The 19,074-nt window shown below is 37.4% G+C and overlaps 1 protein-coding gene across 1 annotated transcript in view; it reads left to right on the top strand.

The window, feature by feature from the left end:
• Window positions 1–14: 14 nt before the first annotated feature.
• Window positions 15–19,074, top strand: part of LOC150108394 (protein cereblon-like) — a 293,909-nt gene continuing 274,849 nt past the window's right edge. Inside the window, exon 1 of the mRNA XM_090415815.1 lies at window positions 15–110. Coding sequence (XP_090271941.1) covers window positions 47–110 — 64 coding nt within the window. The 5' untranslated portion in view covers window positions 15–46. The remainder of the gene's footprint in view (window positions 111–19,074) is intronic.

Raw genomic sequence — 19,074 nt, 5'->3', positions numbered from 1 at the left:
AGATCATGTGGTAGCGGTTATCAGTCATGCTTACTAGTAAACAGTGATGATGGCGGATGACGTTCTACCGTTGCTTGGTGGTGGTGATGATAGTGATGGAAATTCCGAAGGTAATCGTATGCTGTTTTGATTGCCACTAACAAATAAACAATGGTTAATACTGCATGTGAAGAACTCGATGTAAACAATTGCATGACTTGTCACGATAAATTGATACGCAGTAAACAAGCGACAGGTTTGGAATAATCCCATCAACAATACGATTTGTTTTTTTCCTCCTTTTTTTAAATATTTTTTTTTAACATATAACATTTTACCATTTCTTCAGAAACGATGGGTATTATACTGACGTTTGTTAAAAATTGTCGTTATAGATAGAAATTGTGCATTCTGACTTTTGGTAGAGATATGAATAGAAGACTATACAGAAAGTATAAAATGATCTTATGCATAGAGATGAATGCCACACACGATGTTGAAATACCAATCTCACTGGTTAAGAGAGAGGGAACTTACTCGTGTTTTTCTTGAGCACGTATAGCATATTATTTTCCAAATTAAGCAGCTGGACTGCGAATGGATGTTGAGTACACTTAAAGAAAAGCGGAGGAATGACGGAAACTCCACTTCAGTAGAGATATTTTTAGAATAGAACAGCACTTATGAAAATAACTACATTGCAGAAATTGAACATGGGAGAGGGATTGGCTGGAGTGTATTCTGATAGGAGATATTTGTTAACTGGATTATCTTATTCTAGATAGAATCAATTTTTAGAAATATTTGTTGTATGCCATCCAAATGTGAAAATAATATTCTAAAGTTGTTTCAATTTATAATTTGTACAGGTGAGATTATCAGAATGTACTGAGAAGTGAGATGAGATCTGTCTTATGAGGAGACAGATCTCACCTCACCTTGCTAGCATTGAAGGTTGTTCTTATCCTACTGGTGAATGTCATAGACCATCATGTTTAAAGACATGATCTAAACTTCAAAACTTTCTATCATTTGACAACTTCAAGTTTTGCAAATGAGGAAGAGGAATGAATAAAGTGTTCTTTAGAGAGGCTAACATTTAAGAGAGCGATTTGGTAAAGAGTCAAAGTTCAGAGCACATATTGCAAAATGGTAAAATAGCTCAGAGAATTACTTGGATGTTGAAGAATACATTAATAAGTAGAGATAGGAAGTTATTCTCTCTCTCTCTCTTTATATATATATATATAACAGAAGATGATATAGTTAGTGTTCGGGGGGGGGGATAGAGAGAAAAGAAGAAGGGAAGTGCTATTGATGATAGCCGATGAACTGCAACTAAAGAGAATAGAAGTTTGACTGCAGGCCAGTGAAAATAATACATTTGAGGCTATTTGATGTGAGATTGAGGCCAACAGAACAAAATATACAGTTGGATGCTGCTATAGCCCAGGGGATGGATAAAGATGATGGAGATGGTATGCATTGGAAAATAGACTCAATGAGTGGAGGGTAGGTAATTATTATGTGGTATTTCAACTATGGGAACATAAATTGGAAGGAGGAGAGGACACATGGGAGGAAGGAATGAAATTTATGCAGTTACTAAGGGATAATTACTTGAGACAGAATGTGATGAAATATACTAGGAATTTGAGAGTGCTTGATCTAGTAATTGCATCTGAGAATTTGTCTATAATGAATATGGCCATGTTGCCACCAATTGGTGAGAATGATCATATGGTCTTGACCTGGGAGGTGGTTAAATTTGTGGAATTTTCAGTTAAGACATGGTATATGTGGAATTACAGGAATGATAGGTATGACAAGCTTAGGAGATTGCTTGGATTGTTGCCATGGCATGTCAAAATGCAAGGTCTGGATGTTGATAGTGCATGGAAAGTGGTAAAGGAGTGTTTGAGGGAGGTAATGGCAGACCTCATGCCTAGAGTCAGGAGAGTAAATCAAATGGGAGTTAAATGGTTGAATATCATCATTAAGCTGGAGCTGCAAGAAAAGAAACAATTGTGGAGGAATTAAAGGAGAAAGGTGACAGTAGGCACATGAACAGTACAATGCACAGGCCAGAAGGGTAACTAGCGTGGTAAGAAAGGCATAAGCAGAGTATGAAAGGAAGTTAGTAATGCTGGCTAAAGATAATCCCGAACAGTTCTTTTAATATGTTGCAAGTAAAAGAAAGAATGTATATGGCAGAATGATTTTAATGAATGCTGATGGTAGGGAGGTAACTGAATCAGTGATACTGCTGGACTTTGCAAAAGCCTTTGAGGTTCCACATGCAATTCTAATCAGTAAACTGCAGCACATGGGGATGGATATAGGATTGGTGAGATGGATAGGAGGATGGTTGACGGAGAGATATCAGAGAGTAGTTTATTCACGAGTAAAGTCATCATGTGCAATTTAATCACGTGTAACTTCAAAATTTCCTAAGTTATATGGCATTCTGTGAGCAGTGCTTATATTAGCCTTATTCTTGCAACACTATTCATTATTCATTAATTACCAGTATGCTTAGATAATTTGCTGAATGGAATTATTGAATAATTATTACTGCTCAGCCTTGGTACAAAACGTTTTTTCCAATATGGCTAGCAAAGAAAAGAACATGTATAGCAGGAGAACTCTACTGCATAAAAGACATGTTTGGTAAAGCAAAACTCTGAGTGAGATTTTACACACACACACCCTAAAATTAGTATTCCCAACAAAAATGTGACAATAATCAAAGAAATGTATAAGGGAAGTAGAAGTTGAGTTATTGCTAAATTGTACATAAAAGTTGAATTCAGATATATGGTTGGTGAGATAGATAGGAGGATGGTTGAGGGAGAGATATCAGAGAGTCATTTATTCAGTAGTAGAGTGCAAAAGAAGGTCTGTGACTAGTGACGTGCTGCAGGGTTCTGTTCTAGTACTACTAATGTTTAATTTGTGTATTAACGACATAGGATCTGACAGGAACTGTTCAGTTATTTGCCGATGATGCGAAGTTGGGTAGAGCAATGGTTAATACAGATGATGATGATGATGATGATGTCAAAATTTTTCTGGATAATTTGGATACAAAGGAGAATAGATGTCATATGGAAAAGATTGACATCAACTGGGTTTATATTGGTCGAAGTAATTTATTTGATACTAAGTAAAAAATACCGACAAGTTTCACCAACTTAACTGTTTGACTTCTTCAGGGTGAATAAAATAGATACATAATAACTTAAACACTAAAACTGTTCATGAAGGAATGAACCGAATACAATTGTATTTTTTACAAATACCGAAGAATTCGTACATTACACGTATGGAGCATGTATGATGTCAACTGTTATGTAGGAACGTTCTGTAATTAGCAGCAGGATTTAACTCTAGTGTGCTTAGAGATCTTATGAGGGTCTTCCAAATATCAGCCAGAATTAATCCTTGGTTTCTATTGAGGTTATGTTTAGAACGGATTACTGTTATGGATTCTTTTATGATTCGGGAGCGGAAATCTTCCTCTAAATAGGGCATGGAGCTTTTGTTCCATTCTGTGGTATGGTTTGTCCTAGAGAAATGATGTGCTAACCCGGAATTGTCTTCTCTGTTGTTGTTTACATCTCCTACGTGTTCTTTTTTTTTCTGATTTCCAAACTTCTAGAGGTCTGACCAATATAGTTTAAACCGCATGAACAGGTGATGTTATAGACATTGGCACATTTGAAGAAAGCATGACTGTCTTTCGGAGATCTTAAAAATTGGCGGATAGTCTTTAAAGGTTTAAAAGTCACTCATATTTCATGTGGCTTGAGGAGTGTAGCAATCTTTTTGGAAACTGTCCCAGCATAAAGAATGGCGATGGTGGATTTATAATATATTTCTTCAGATTGTTGTTGTGGGGGGGGGGGGGGTCACAGAAAAGTGTCTTGTGGATCAATTTTTTTTGGGTAACCATTGTCTATGAGGTTTTTTGATATGGGGGATAGTTCATCTTTGAGATCTTTATCTTCTGTAGTGATGCGAGTGGCTCTATTTTTTTAGCATGTGTATGATGCTTAGTTTTTGAGAAATGTGGTGTGAAGATGTGAAGTGCAAGTATTGACCTGTGTTGGTTGGTTGGACTGCAAAGCTGATACGTTCATCCATTTATTTCTTAATTAAAGTATCCAGGAATGGTAATTGTTTGTCCTTCTCAAGTTCTAAGGTAAATTTTATTTTCTGATGGAAGGAGTTGATCTTGGTAAGAAAATCAAAAAGACCTTTTTCTGTGTTTTTCCAAACAATAAAAATGTCATCCACATACCTCCACCACACTGTGGGTTTAGGGTCTGATTGAGACAAAATTTCATTTTCCAGTTTCTCCATAAAGAGATCTGCACAAGGGGAGGAAAGAGGGCTGCCCATTGTGAGGCCTGCTAATTGTTTGTAAATCGTTTTATTCCATAAGAAAAAATTAGATTTTAGGCAATGATGGAAAAGAGAAGTAATATCTTGAGGGAAGAGGTTTCTCAAAATGCCGATTACTTCGTCTACTGGAACATTCATAAATAAGGATGTTACATCCAGGCTTGCAAGAATGTCTGTTTCGGAGATAGAGATGTTCCTCAATTTATCCACGAAATGTTGTGAATTTTTTTATGTAGGTATCCGAATTATGGATGTGTGCCTTAAGGAGACCTGCGCGGTGTTTCGATAATAAGTATGTAGGAGAATTAATTCCATCTACTATAGGGTGCAGCGGTATTCCATTTTTATGCGCTTTGGGAGAGCCATATAGTTGTGGCGTTAGTAGATGCAATGACTTTAATCTTCATTTTAATTCTGTTGGCCAGCTGTCCATATTAAGCAACAAGTTGTTTTATTGTGATTTTTTCCCTGTGGGGCCTGAATCTAAAACACGGTAGGTAGATGTGTCAGACAGTAAGTCTGTGATGTTTTTCTTGTAATCTCTGGTGTTTAAAAGAATTGTAGAGTTTCCTTTATCTGCTTTTAAGATGATAATTTCTCTATTTTTCTTCAAACTAAACATAGCTCTTTTTTCTAAAGGTGTGATATTATGGTTTGGAGCTCTTGAAGATGAGAGAATGATAGCAATTTTCAGTCTGAGATCATTTGCTATGGGTTCCGGTTAAAATGAAACTATCTTTTCTATGTTACATATGATGTCTGCTTTAGGAATTTGGTCTGGGGCAGTAGCAAAGTTAAACCCTTTCTTAAGTATACTACTTCTGGTTTTGTTAAAACGTGATCGGAGAAATTGAAGATTACTGTGTTATCTGGCAGATTAGGTCTTGACTTATAACTTTTTTCATAAAGAGTGTTGAATTTTTCAATTTGGCTTTGTTTGCTGATAGAAAAGACCTTTTGAAAACTATTATTTATCATTCTGTCTAAAAGTGACCATAGGTTTTGGTCTATATTGTTGGAGACGCCTTCGTATATTTGATAGCATTGCATATCTACTTTGCTTAATTCAAATGTAACATGTTGTATATGCTCACATAAAAGTGCCAAGAATGTTTTGAAATATATTTGTTTAGCCCTTCGTGAATGGAACCATTCTTTCATAATGAGATACTTTGGAATAATATTATAGTTCCTGCATCTTTTTTAAGAAAGTAAGGTGGTTAATGCTAATATGTTATTTTTCGACCATATGAACTATGGAAAAATAACATTAAAAAATATTATTATTATTATTATTATTCCTGATACCTCCAAGGAGTCCGAAGACTCATCGCGGGAGGACATCTTCAACTGTCTCTACATCTTACCTCTACTACGAATCAACGCCATCTACCGCCCACCTCCAACACTACCACAACTAGTGATTTTTGTCTGTAATTTGCGTGTGTTCTGAAGGGCCGATTTGTATGTATGCGGGATGAAAAACCCGAGTTTCCGGGAGAAAAAACCCTGCTACCTCCGTATGAGATCGGCTAACTCACCATCGATTGAAATCGACCAGATAAAGATTCCTCCCGTCGCGACGAGAATCGAACTTAGGCCTATTCCAATCGAAGGGCGCAATGTACCGTCGTTCTTCCAATTGCGCTACGGAGATCGAAAAATAACATAAAAGTATTAGAAAAGATATCAGTTTAACGTGGCAAAGTGTAAGGTTATGCATTTTGGGGGGTTGAGAAGATTACTAGCTGTATACCACATTGGTGGAACTGTACTCCAGGAAATTGACAAAACCAGAGACTTGGGAGTGTTAATTGATAGGGAGTTAAAGTTTAGCGGGCACATAGCAAAAGTGGCTAAAGCAGCTCATCGGATCACTCGGTTAATGAAGAATACTTTGATGAGCAGAGACAAGCAGGTTATTGTTCCTCTTTATTGAACCTTGATAAGACCTCATCTTGACTACTGCAGATCTGGGTGCCAAGATTTCTTGGTAATGAGGAGGAGAGGATCCAGAGGCTAGTGACCAAGATGGTAGCAGGTCTAGGATATGAATCTTACAAGAACATGTTGAAGATTTGTGGATTACAGAAACTGGTTGATAGGTGAAAAAGGGATGATATGATTGATACATACAAATTACTGAAGGGTTTTTACAAGATTAATTCTGAGAAAAGTTTTCAGAACAAGTTTGGTGGCTGGAGAACTAGGAGCCATCCATAGAAACTGAGTTAGCAAGGGTGTTAAAACTAGATATTTTTGATTGGAGAGAGTAATGAGTTGAATAGGTTGCCAGAGTGTTGTGGGTGCCACAACACCAGTGAGTTTGAAAGTGCAGAGTCAGGGAAATTAGAATGTTTAAGAGGGGGAGTGGATGCAGGTGAGTGTGGGTCAAGGTAACCTAGAGGTTAATAAGTGGGAGAGTGAATACGTGAAGTTAAATGTAGCACTCCAAGTTCGTAACTTTAGTGGGCTAAGCAATACAAGGTGAAGGGCGGTTGCAGGATGGAGGTATTGCATAGTAATGCCAGAAGTATTTGAAAAAAGAAGTTTTGGACATTAGATGCTCAGCTTGGCCAAACGTTATTGGTATATTTGTAACACTTGGTTGACCAAGAATTATATAGTCATAGGAACCAAATATAAGGCATAATGATATAGTATCATCAGAGAGGACAAAAGGAACAGGATGGGAGTAGGGGTTTTGTTAATAAAGCAGAAGAATTAAAGCCAGAAAGAGTAAAAATACATTAGGAGTACATGGTGGATAGTTCATTTGAGTAACTGGTGTGAAATAAGATGCCAACAGGACTAAATGTGTAATTGCTGTAATCCAGGTGGGGGGGGGGATGTAAGGGAGAATGTAGATGACATGCATTGACAGATTAACATGAGTGCTGGTTGAGAAATTACACTGTCTCGCCATAAATATAGTTGCATCTGTACACTCCTATGCTACCCTGCAGAATTGTGCTAGCCCTGTTCCATTAGTGGCACTGGGTGCAATCAACATTTGCGTTTATCAGTAAAGAGAGTTGTCTAACTGTATGGGTTAACATGCAGCAGATAGATTATGAGAACTGTAGCTGTAGTAGACTTCGCAAGGTTGGAATGCAGCCACCTATTATTTTCAACATGCTGAAAACACTCTGGATCAGTAGGATATGTGTACCAGCCTATTAATCGTTATAAGCAATAGATAATGAGGGTGATACAGAGATCCTGTGGGAAGACTTAAACAGACTAGCAGTATGGTCAAAGGTAAATGGCTGCCAGTTTAATGTGTTCATGTTTTTTAGGTGATGCACTTTGGGAAGAGATCAGAAGCAGTGTACTATATTGAATGAACTCAACTACAGAAAACTGATGAGGCCAGAGACTCTGGTGTGATTGTGCATAGGGAGTTGAAGATTAGAGGGCTTATTGTATAGGTAACCAAAACAGCACATCAGATTACATGGTTGTTGAAGACCACACTAACAAGTGGGGACGGCTTTAATAAGGCCACATCTGGACTCCTGGATTTCATTGTGAAGACCTTGCAGAGAGGTTCCAGAGGCAAGTGAAAAAGATTTGGCAGGTCGGTGGAATGCTTATTGAGAATAGTTGGTGGTCTGTATACTTCAAAAATTAACCGATAGGCAAAAAGAGGAGACATGATAGAAGCATTTAAGTTATTAAAGGGGGTTTTATAGTATTGACACTGAAAACCTTTTTTAGTACATGGCAAGAAGGAGAGAACAAGGGGGGGTCACTAGTGTAAGTTGTGTAATAGTGTGGTTAGCAAGGGTGTTTGTGCTAGTTTTTTTGCTAGGAGGGTAGTGAATGGGTGAATTGGGTTGCCAGAGGTGGTTGTGAGTTCTTCATCAGTGAATGAGTTTAAGGAGAAGTATGATAGGTATTATGTGAATAAATGAATCTCCCACGATGTCTTCTGACTCCATGGAGATACCTGTATGATAATAATTACCTAAGGGCAACATGTAGTGGAGGGGAGACAAGCTTCAAGAGTTCTGCATCTGATCATTGCATTAGTAAACTTAACACTAATCAATCTAGCTTCTAGCTTTTTTTGAGAATAGCTTTTATTTGATATTCCAGAATGCTAACAATGTCAAGTTCCTTCCTAATATCTTCATTTTTAATATGATTCTGCCATTGATGCCATAGTTTCACTCATATCTGTAGTCACTAGTCTTTAATCAACTCTGCTAACCCAACTCTTAGATCCTTTAGTTAAAATTGGTTTGAACACTCTTTGATATGTAGCTAGTTTTTATGCATGTATCATCTCTCAGATTCATCTATTTTGTGCTTTTATCTCTCTTGACATGTCATTGCATTGGCAGATACTGAATTTGTATGCACGGTTCTGTTTAATAAAACAAGTAGTTGGTGCATATACTATTCTAAAATATTTATGAAATTTTCCATTCACTGTTGAAGTAATACATGTATTTCACCACTGATCTGCTGAGAGTGGAACATGTGTCATGTATGACACAATGTTCCACTTTTAGATGTATTTGAAAAATGTATAAAAATCTACTAATTTTGTTTTTGTCTTTATGTATGAAAGTTATGGACTTTAACTGGGAAGGTTTTATTAAATTTGGTACTTATCATATTGTAGTAATAATAGGGAGATTAAAAAAAGAAGTAATTATGAGGGTGGTTCCATAAGTTTCCAACCTGACTAATTTTTAGAGATGATAGAAAGAAAACAACTGTCACTTTTCAATATAATCTCCATTTACTTTAACACACTTTTCACATCTTTGAATTAACATTTCTATGCCCTTGAAAAAAGTCTGTACTTTTGTCTGCAAAATGGCCTAAAACTGCATCTTTCACCTCATTGTCACTGCAAATTTTCTTCCTCAGTCTTTCTTCAGTTTCAAGAAGAGGTAGTAGTAGTCACTGGCTGCTAGATCTGGGCTGTAGGTTGGGTGTTCAATCTCCTGGAAGTCATAGTCCTTCACTGCAGCCTTCACAACAATAGCTCTATGGACTGGAGCATTGTCATGAAGCAGACAAACACCATGACTCGGCATTCCTCGTCTCTTCTCCTTTATGGCATCACACAGTTTGTGTAGGAGTGAAGCATAATATTCTGCATTCATGGTGGTATTCCTTTCCTTGAAGTCCATCAAGAGAATTCCCTGACAATCCCAAAAGATTGCTGCCATGATCTTGGCGGACTGAGCGATCTTGTGACTTTTCTCGGCAGTGTTTCGTCCGATTTGTACCACTCCATGGTTTCCCCTTTTGGAAAGAGGATCCAAAGGCCCATGATTTCATCCCCGGTGACAATGGATTCCAACACCTCTCTCTCTCTCTCTCTCTCTGATTCCCTTGGCAAAGCACTAAAAACTTGCAAGAACAGGTCACACACGATGCCCCTTCTGAATTGAAGAGAGAAGCTGGGGCACCCACCTTGCTTCGTTACGTGAAGCTTCTCATGAATGATGCAAGAGATGGTTAGAAAGCCTTGAGCTTGCTGAGATTTCTTTAAGCTTCAGCTGTCTGTCATTGAGCAGTTCCTCCTCAACAAGAGAGATGTTTTCTTCAGTCATCTCTTCTTAAGCAAAACTGTCTAGCCCATGTCTTGAAGAAGCTTTCCCTTAAACACCATCCAATTGCTGTTTGATAGCACTTGGAGAAAGCCCTTCTTTGATGAAAAACTTTATCACAGCACTGTAATCAATTTTTAACATTACAGCCACTTAGCATGCCATGTGTTAGTGAAACGAGTACGTCCAACTGAATGATGCAGGTAGAGAGTTGAAATTAGTACACTAACCTCCCCATAGATCATGCTATCTGTCACACATGGCATTTTAAAATTTAAAATTCCAGCTTGACATACAAAATTCTTTTGTATGTCAGGCTGAAAACTTCATACATTATGACAAAAGCAAGACAGAGCTTACTGCATCTATTACTTTTTTTCTGTAGATGATTTTAAGCATTTTTAAGAATGCATAAAAAAAAAAACCTTGAAGTATTGTTTCCAGATGGAGAAGGCTACCCTATTCCAGTATAAAGGTAATGTGGTTTACCTTCAGGAGTTTATATGACTTTCGATTACTAGTGAATTGAGCATTTCTACAAAAAATAAATAAATAAATAAATAAACAGTCTAAAATTATTATTATTATGTGAGAGTCCAAAGACTCATCGAGGAAGGACATCCACTTCACAATTCTCAGTCTCCACCACTTAATCCACCAACTACAACTAACCACCACTACACCAACACCATCTGCTGCCTACCACCACTAGTATTTCCACAGACAATCACAAACATCCATGCCCATTGTGGGTTTCGAACTCGCAGCCTTTTGGCTGGAGAGTGGATACACTGACAACTCGATGAGAGCGTAATAATCAAAATAATTGCCGGTAATTATTTTGAGATTCTTAGATTTGAGATTCTCTGCTATTACCCTGAGTCAGGATTGAAGTTGATCATTATAGATAAGAAAAAGAAATAGCAAAAAATTTTCCATAATTCATAATAATAAGGAAGTAAATATTTTACCACCACCTTACTGTGCATTTCTTAATAATAATTTATTATGATATTCTTTGTGAAAAGTCTGGGGTGATACTCTTAAGAGCTTGTTAAATATATAAATTCAGCACAGAAAACAGCAATTAGATTGATTAATGAATCCCCCCCCCCCCATTGTTTTCACACAAGGTATCAATTTCTGTAAGTGCTTTTATAGCTGTCATTTTTTGATAAATTTGAGATGGAAGGGTATGATGTGTTTCATGAGGGTGGAAAGGGAGGGAGAGTGCTATTGATGAATGAGAAAGAGTTATGTCTATACAAGGTAGAGATGCATGAGAGAAATACTGCCAGTGGCTTTGAGGCAGTATGGTGTGAGATAGAGGTGAATGGAATGAAATACTTAAATGCTGTTATAGACCTGGTAATGGGGATGGTAGTGACTATGAAATGTATAATCAAATTCCTATCCTTCTCATCTGTCCCTTAGGATGGGTTGAGTTTCCTCCTAATAAAGGGTTACTGGTGTATTAATGCAGCCGGTTCTCTACTCTGCTGCATCCCCTAAGCGCAGTATTCGTGACTGTAATCCTTGTGTATTCACGGGGCTGGTTTTCCTGCTTGCAAGATGAAAACCTCCAGATAAACTGGGGGAAAAAAACCCTGCTGCCCAAGACCGACTAACTTGGCTATGACTGAGGAAGATTCTTGAGCTCCTCATGTTGTCGATGGGAATCGAACCTAGGACACTCCTTCCCCAGGCACATGGTTACGAAGTGCATAGCCACTAGGCTAACTGCACAGACATATAATCAAATTAGCCAAACAAATAAGAAAAGGGTGATCATTATGGGCAATTTTAATTATTGCAATATAGACTGGGATGATGAGATAGCAACTGGAAGTAAAGAAAATGAGTTTTTGAGGGACAACAACCTCAGGCAGTATGTAACAGAGGGCACACAAGAATTTGAGGTCTTGGATTTGATCATCTCATCAGAGGATGTAATTATAAATGTGGTGTCAAATCACCCTCCAGTTGGTGAGAGTGACCATGAAGTGATTACCTGGGTGGTTGCCAGCAGAGCAGTATGAAGACTTCTGTTAGGAAAGAGTATATGTGGAACTACAAGGCTGGTTATTATTAGAAGCTGAGGAGACATCTTGCAGATGTAGCATGGAATGAGGAGTAATCTGGAAAGGAGATAAATGCAGTAAATTATATATATTTAGTTTAATCCTTTATCCAAGTGTTAAAGTGTAACATCTTTCTCTAATCCAGAGTAATTTAATAATAAGGTGTGACACCTTTTGGCAACTGGTATATGGAAATATGACTTCTGCATTGCTTCAATCTTGGTATCACCTGGATCTGGTTCCCACTGAAGAGACCTCAATGAAGGTTGAAACTGGTCTGGGTAGTGACCCTTCCCATAATGCATAGCATTATACATGTCCGCAAGGAGATGTGCTTTGCATTATGGGATACTAAGGCAAGTGATGTGAAGTCAGTCCACCTTTGCCAAGTTGCCCCAGTCCTGAAGACACTTCAGGTGCAAACTTTGTTTGCTTACACTTGGATAAAGGATTAAACTAAATATATAATTTATAATCTAACCAAGTGAAAAAACTTCTGAGATAAATGCATCTTGGGGGGGGGGTGGATATTCAAGAACTATATAAAAAGCAATGTCTAAATGTATTCCATGGGTCAAAAGGTTAAATAAGGTAGGTGTGAAATGATGAATAAAGAGAATAAGCATGTGTGATACAGAGGAAAAAGGCATTGTGGAGGAAGCATGAGGAGTGGCAATAATCAATTCCATGAAGGTTATAAAGAACAGGCAAGGAGAGTGACTTGGTTGGTAAGGGTAGTAGAAGTAAAGTATGAGCAGCAGTTAGCTAATTAAGCCAAAAAGAATCCTAGGGAGTTCTTTCAATATGTAGCCAGAAAAAAGAATGATTATGGAAGGATGACACTGATTGGAGAAAATAGTATAAGAACAACTGCTGCAGAAGATATATTGGAGATACTTAATGAGCAGTTCATAAAGGCCTTTCATTCCTCTGAATGTGACATCATGGAGAGTTTGAGAGCAGTTGATGATGAGGAGAGACTGACTGTAAGTGAGCAAGAAATATATGGAGAATTGAGCAAACTTGATGTTAATAAGGCTGTTGGACTTGATAATATATCACCACGTATTTTGAAGGAATGTGCCAGGGAGTTGTCATCTGCCTTCACATATTTGTTTAATGTGAGTCTTGTAGTGGAAGGAGGGAAAGATTGTGGCGCTTCATAAGGGAGGTGATAGAACTCAAGCATCAAATTCTAGGCCTATCTGCGTATCAGATGTTGTGGTTAAAGTGTTGGAGAGGCTGATGAGAGCCAAAATCCAGAATTGAGTTGACAACAATGGTATTATCTTTTGATGGACAGCATGGATTTGCTAAAGGAAAATCATGCTTTAGTAATCTACTTGCTTATTACAATAATAGAGTGACAGCATCATTGGACAGAGGAGAGGGATACACAGTAACATAAGATTTTGCAAAGGCTTTTGATAGATTGCTGCATGATAAGTTGATAGTCAAACTAGAGTGGACTGGGTTGGATATTACGAGGGTGGTCTGAAAAGTTCTTGTCCTTGACATAGATGGCAACACTATTGGCACAATTTTTTTTTTCTAAGTTGGTACATCTGTCATAAGTAGTTTGTTTTATACAGCTGTCTGCTTTGAAATGGATAAAATTGAGTATCGTGCGGTTATAAAATTCTTTGTAAAAGAAGGTTTAACCTAAAAGAAATTCATTTAAAGTTCGTGAAAGTTTATGGGCACTCTTCTCCTTTATTTTCGACAATTAAGAAATGGGCTGCTGAGTTTAAACGTGGCCATACCAGCCTTGAAGATGATCCATGTGAAGGATGTCCAAAAAATGTAACAACACCAGAAATCATTGATCAAGTGCACGATATGGTATTGGATGACTGACGAGTCAAAGTTCATGAAATTGCTGAGACTATAGGCATTTCAAAAGAACGTAGGATATATTTTGCATGAAGAATTGCAAATCAAAAAAGTTTGCACAAGATGGGTGCCGCGCTTGCTCCCAGCAGATCAAAAACGCACTCGCATAAAAATCTCTGAACAGTGCTTGGAGCGTTTTAACAAGAATAAAACTGATTTTGTGCATTGATTTATTACTGTGAATGAGACTTGGATTCACCATTACACACCAGAATTCAAACAGTGGACAGAAGCCGGTTGTTTAGCGCCCAAGAAGACAAAGTCGGTTCCATAAGCAGGAAAGATCATAGCATTGGTGTTTTGGGATGCTAAAGCATTTTGTTTATTACCTATCTTGAAAAGGGTAAAACAGTAACCTGGGAATATTATTTCAATCTTTTAATCATGCTAGACGAAAAAATTTGTGTGAAAAGACCCAGTTTGCAGAAGAAAAAAATCATGTTTCATCAGGACAATGCACCTGCCCACAAAGCTGTTTTGGCAATGGAAAAATTAAGGGATCTGCACTATCAATTGTTGGAACATCCACCTTATTTCCACCATTTGGCTCCCTCTGACTTATATCTCTTCTCAAAAATCTCTTCCTGGCTGGTAGCGTTTTTCTTTGAATCAAAAGGTGATTGCAGCTGTAGAGAGGTATTTTGCACATCTTACCAAGAACCACTATAGCGATGGGATAATGCGCTGGAGCATCACTGGAATAAATGTATTAGTCTTAAGGGAGATTATGTTGAAAAATAAAAATAATTTTGAAATTATCAATTCTTTTTTCATTGTTAGGCAAAGAACTTTTCAGACCACCCTTGTATATTAGTGCATTGAATTGGAGATTAGCTGTCTGATAGGTATCAGCAAGTTGTGTATGGAGGATCACTAGTGGTGTGCCTCAGGGGTCTGTTTTAGGGATATTGCCATTTATCCTGTATGTTAATGATATTGGCAAGGATTTGGATGGGGAATATTCAGTTGTTGTAGATGATCCAAAGTTGGGACAAACTATGAAGATTAGAGCAAATGTTGTTGCCTTACAAGAAATGAACAGATTGAGTGAATGGGCACAAGAGCAGGGATGCCAGTTAAAGTTTTAAATTTTGGGAAAGAAAGAAAGTTGGGATGTAGAATTTATACTTGATGGGAATATATTGTTGGAGGCAAGGAAATAAGAGATCTTGGGGTGATGGTGGACAAGGATCTCAAATTTAGAGGACATATTGCCAAAATTGTGAGGACGACATAACGTATTTTGGGAATGATGCAGAAGACACTGACTTTTAGTCAGTAAGGAGAATTCTTGTTCTCTAATTAGGCTGCAGCCAGTTTTCAGAAGGATGAAAAGATGTTGAAAAGGGTCCAGAGGTGACTGACTAAGGTAGTTTCTGATTTCTGGAATGCCAAATATGAGGAAAAGTTGAGAAGATGCAATTTACAGAGTCTAGTGGATAGGAGGAGGAAGAGTGATAATGTGATAGAGATCTACAAGTTAGTAAGGAGTTTTTATAGGATCAGTGTTGAAGAGGTTTTATGGAAAACAGGAGCTCAGGGGAGACTCAGAGGTCGTCCCGGGAAGCTGTGTAAGGAGGGTGTGAACAAGGGAGTGAGAAGCAGGTTTTTTGCATGCAGAGTTGTGAATGATTGGAATGGCTTGCCTGAGAGTGTGGTGTCTGCAGTGAATTTGAGTGTGTTTAAGACATGGTATGTGTATGACAAAATGACTTCCTAGATGATTTGCTGACTCCATGTGGTCTTAGGGTATTAATAATAATAATAATAAAAATTATGGAGACTACTACCTTGTTAAGAATAATTAATTTAATTTCCAGGCTTTTTTTGACGCCTTCATATTAAGGTCATCATCTGAAATATATATCATCATCATCAAATTCCTGACATGTATCTTCAACGGAGTGTACAGGATATTATGATAGTACAACACGAAGAACTCTCATCATTACTAACTTCCTATCAACAATTTTCCTCCGAATCAATCTGTTTTCTGTCAAGATTCCAACATTATCAGATCTTATATTTCTGTCTTCTAAAGCACTTTTTACTGTATCAATCCACCTATATCTTGGTCTTTCTCTGTGTCTTTTTTCTACCAACCTGCAGAGAACACTTGTTTTGCTCATCTTTCCTCTCCCATCCTGTTTTAGTGACCATATCACCTAAGATTAGCTCTGCTAACACATTTCTGGATGCTAACTATGTCAAGTTCTTTCCTAATGGCTTCATTTTTAATATGAAATTGCCATTGATGCCATCTGTTTATGCCCCTAATCTTTCTCTGGACTCTCATATCTGTGGTCTTTGGTTTTTGGATCCGCTCTCAGATTCATAAGTTAAAACAGGTAAAATTGGTTTGAACACTATTTTGTATACATCTAATTTAGTGTTTTGACTTATTTCTCTCCGAATTTGATGAACTGTTATTCTACTGCCTGGAGTTTTTTTTTTTTTTTTTTCCCATTTTCCTCCCAATAGTAACCCTACCAGGAGGTAATTTATTCCTACATGTTCCATTGCATACAATGCTTATATTACATGTAGCTTACAAGTACTGATTAACATTTATATTTATATTTTTGTATCAATATTCATATTTACATTTATATTTTTATATCAATATTCATATTTATATTTTTATATATTCATATATTAACACCATATAATTCACACAATAGCAGTAATTTATGTTAGATTGCAAGCACTGGAAGTTGATCTTATTGGCAAATTTAATTAATTCTGAGTAATACTTTTCAATAAGTCTCTGTTTTGATACTGGTCACTTGTCTCCGGAAGTGATGACATGTTGTATTAGGGGCATCCGGATGGAGTCCAATAGCTGACAGTTGTAGAGTATGTAGTCAACAGTCTGTTGAAGGTGTGGACTACAAGTGCATGATGGCGATTCCAGGATATGGAATCCGTGTAAATAGTGTTAGTTTTCCATGTCCCGTTAGTAGTGTGGTTAAACCTAGAGAAATGGCGTATGTTTTCAGCTGGCGTCTGCTTCTGATGCTTCGCAAGAATTCTTTTGTTGTTAATCGGTTTTTTGATGTCTTCCATTCTTCTTTCCACAAATCTAGGCTTTTCTCTTCTGCAATTGTTTTTATGGCAGATTTTGAGTACTTTTGTTTCTGACCGTTCGTTTCTAGCTGCTTCTTTAGCCAGCTGATCTGTCACTTTTCCTGCTACCCCAGTATGCACGTTCACCCAGCAGAACTTGATTTCCCATCCCTTTAGAGTGAGATTCCGAACCAGATTTCTTGTCTGTTCTATTAATGCTATATGGTTGTTTTGGTTTTTTATGCTATCTATAGTGATTTTACTATCACTGTAAATTGTTGCTGTCTTCTGATGAGAGGTGTTGAGTTCTAATTCCCAGAGATAAGTGACTGAACTATAGTAAGTTGTTCTGCTTGGTTGTTGGAACAGAGAGGATGCAGCCTATAGCAGTGTGTTTTTGTATAATGAACTGTCTGTTGTATGCAATGAAAGAACAACCGACATTTCCTTCGGTTTTGCTTCCATCAGTGTATGTTTGAAAATCGTCGCTTTCAGAGCTTTCCTTCTCCTCAATAAATGTTCTCTTTGCTGGGTGAGGCCACCTACTGTATTGAAGCAGGCATTCATAGTAATTTGGATCGATGTTGTAACTTTCATTATATCTTCTGGAAGTGACGTCATATACAAGAGATAATTCTTGTATTTTCAGGCAGATCGGTGTTAGAGTTGCAATAACGCAAGCTGCCTCGAAAGATATTGTCCTGAATCCTTTAATTATATGTATGGCTATAAGGCATTGAACTCTGTTTAGTTTTTTTGTCAGTTTATATTTGATTTTAGTGTATGTTTCCAGGCAAGTGCAGCACAAGATATCAGTGGTGGTAGTATAGCACCACTATATATTGTTTTCAGCGCTCTTTGGCATAATCCCCACTTAATCCTTGCTAACTTAGCTAGGAGGTTTACTACTTATAAGCTTTTTTCGGCAACATATCAGATGTGCTTATTTAAGGTAAATTTTTCATCTATTATCACTCCTAGGTATTTTAACTCACTGGCTACCTCGGGAACTTCTCCGTTCAGGAAGACCGTTACAGGTTGTTTTGATTTTTTGCGTGAGATGTGGAGCACTTTAGACTTGGTGCTATTGAAGGTAAATTTTTTCTCGCATGCCCACTCTGCAATTTTAAAGAGTTCTTCGTTGGCCGTTACTTCTGACTGTAAGCCATCATGTCCCGAATCATTATCATCACATGATCAGCGAAGGCTATGACTTTTGTGTGTGTACACATACACACAGACAAGCTATATTCCATTTGAAATAGCAAGTGATATTAATATGATGAACTGTTATTCTACTGACCTGACCTCATGTCTAGTAAGAAAGAAAAAAAATAAGAAACCTACATCAAAGCTATATCGTATTTTTACATGGCTAGAGAACAAATTCATATTCTTTTTTAATACAGCAATAGTGGTGGCCTGATTATTATTACATGACACCTTCAGGGAGTCCAGTGACTTATCGAGGAAGGGCACTTACTCTACAACTCTCTGCCTCCACCATTCAATTCACTAACCAACTACAATCATCATCTATGCCAATGGCATCTACCACCCACCACCACTAGTATTTTCACAGACAATCACAAACATCCATGCCCATGGTAGGATTTGAGCCAGCAGCCTTTTGGCTGGAGAGCAGATATGTTAACCATTTGGTCAACCAGGCCAGCATTAATAATTAATAATTTAATGTGTTTGCTATATTAAAGCTCAGATCTTGAAGTACTACAGTCCTAAATATAATGACCTCTTAGAACAAAAGGTTATATGTGTAATATATGTGCCATCCTTGGGATTTTTTAGACCATCATTATTGTTGAGATTATGGTGATTGATGAGAATTTCACATGCTTCCTTAAGTTTGGACTCATACCAAGTTTTGATGAATCTCATGAACAGGTGTCTTTCTAGTCAGTTGTATATAGCATATCAGGGCATGATCAGAAAGTCCAGATTTACCATAATTTTTAAATTTAATATACAGATTATGATCCTTTTTCCTTCTTTTACAGAAAAAATTTCCACCCAATATCATGGTCCTTTTTGCTCATGTGCTATGGAAACAGTAT

Source organism: Typopeltis vanoorti, chromosome 3 (assembly GCF_054136105.1).
Source record: "Typopeltis vanoorti isolate ZY-2024b chromosome 3, IOZ_Tvanoo_1.0, whole genome shotgun sequence".
Classification (NCBI taxonomy): domain Eukaryota; kingdom Metazoa; phylum Arthropoda; class Arachnida; order Uropygi; family Thelyphonidae; genus Typopeltis; species Typopeltis vanoorti.
The sequence above is the reverse complement of the archived record's forward strand: the minus strand, read 5'-3'. Positions and strand labels throughout refer to the sequence as shown.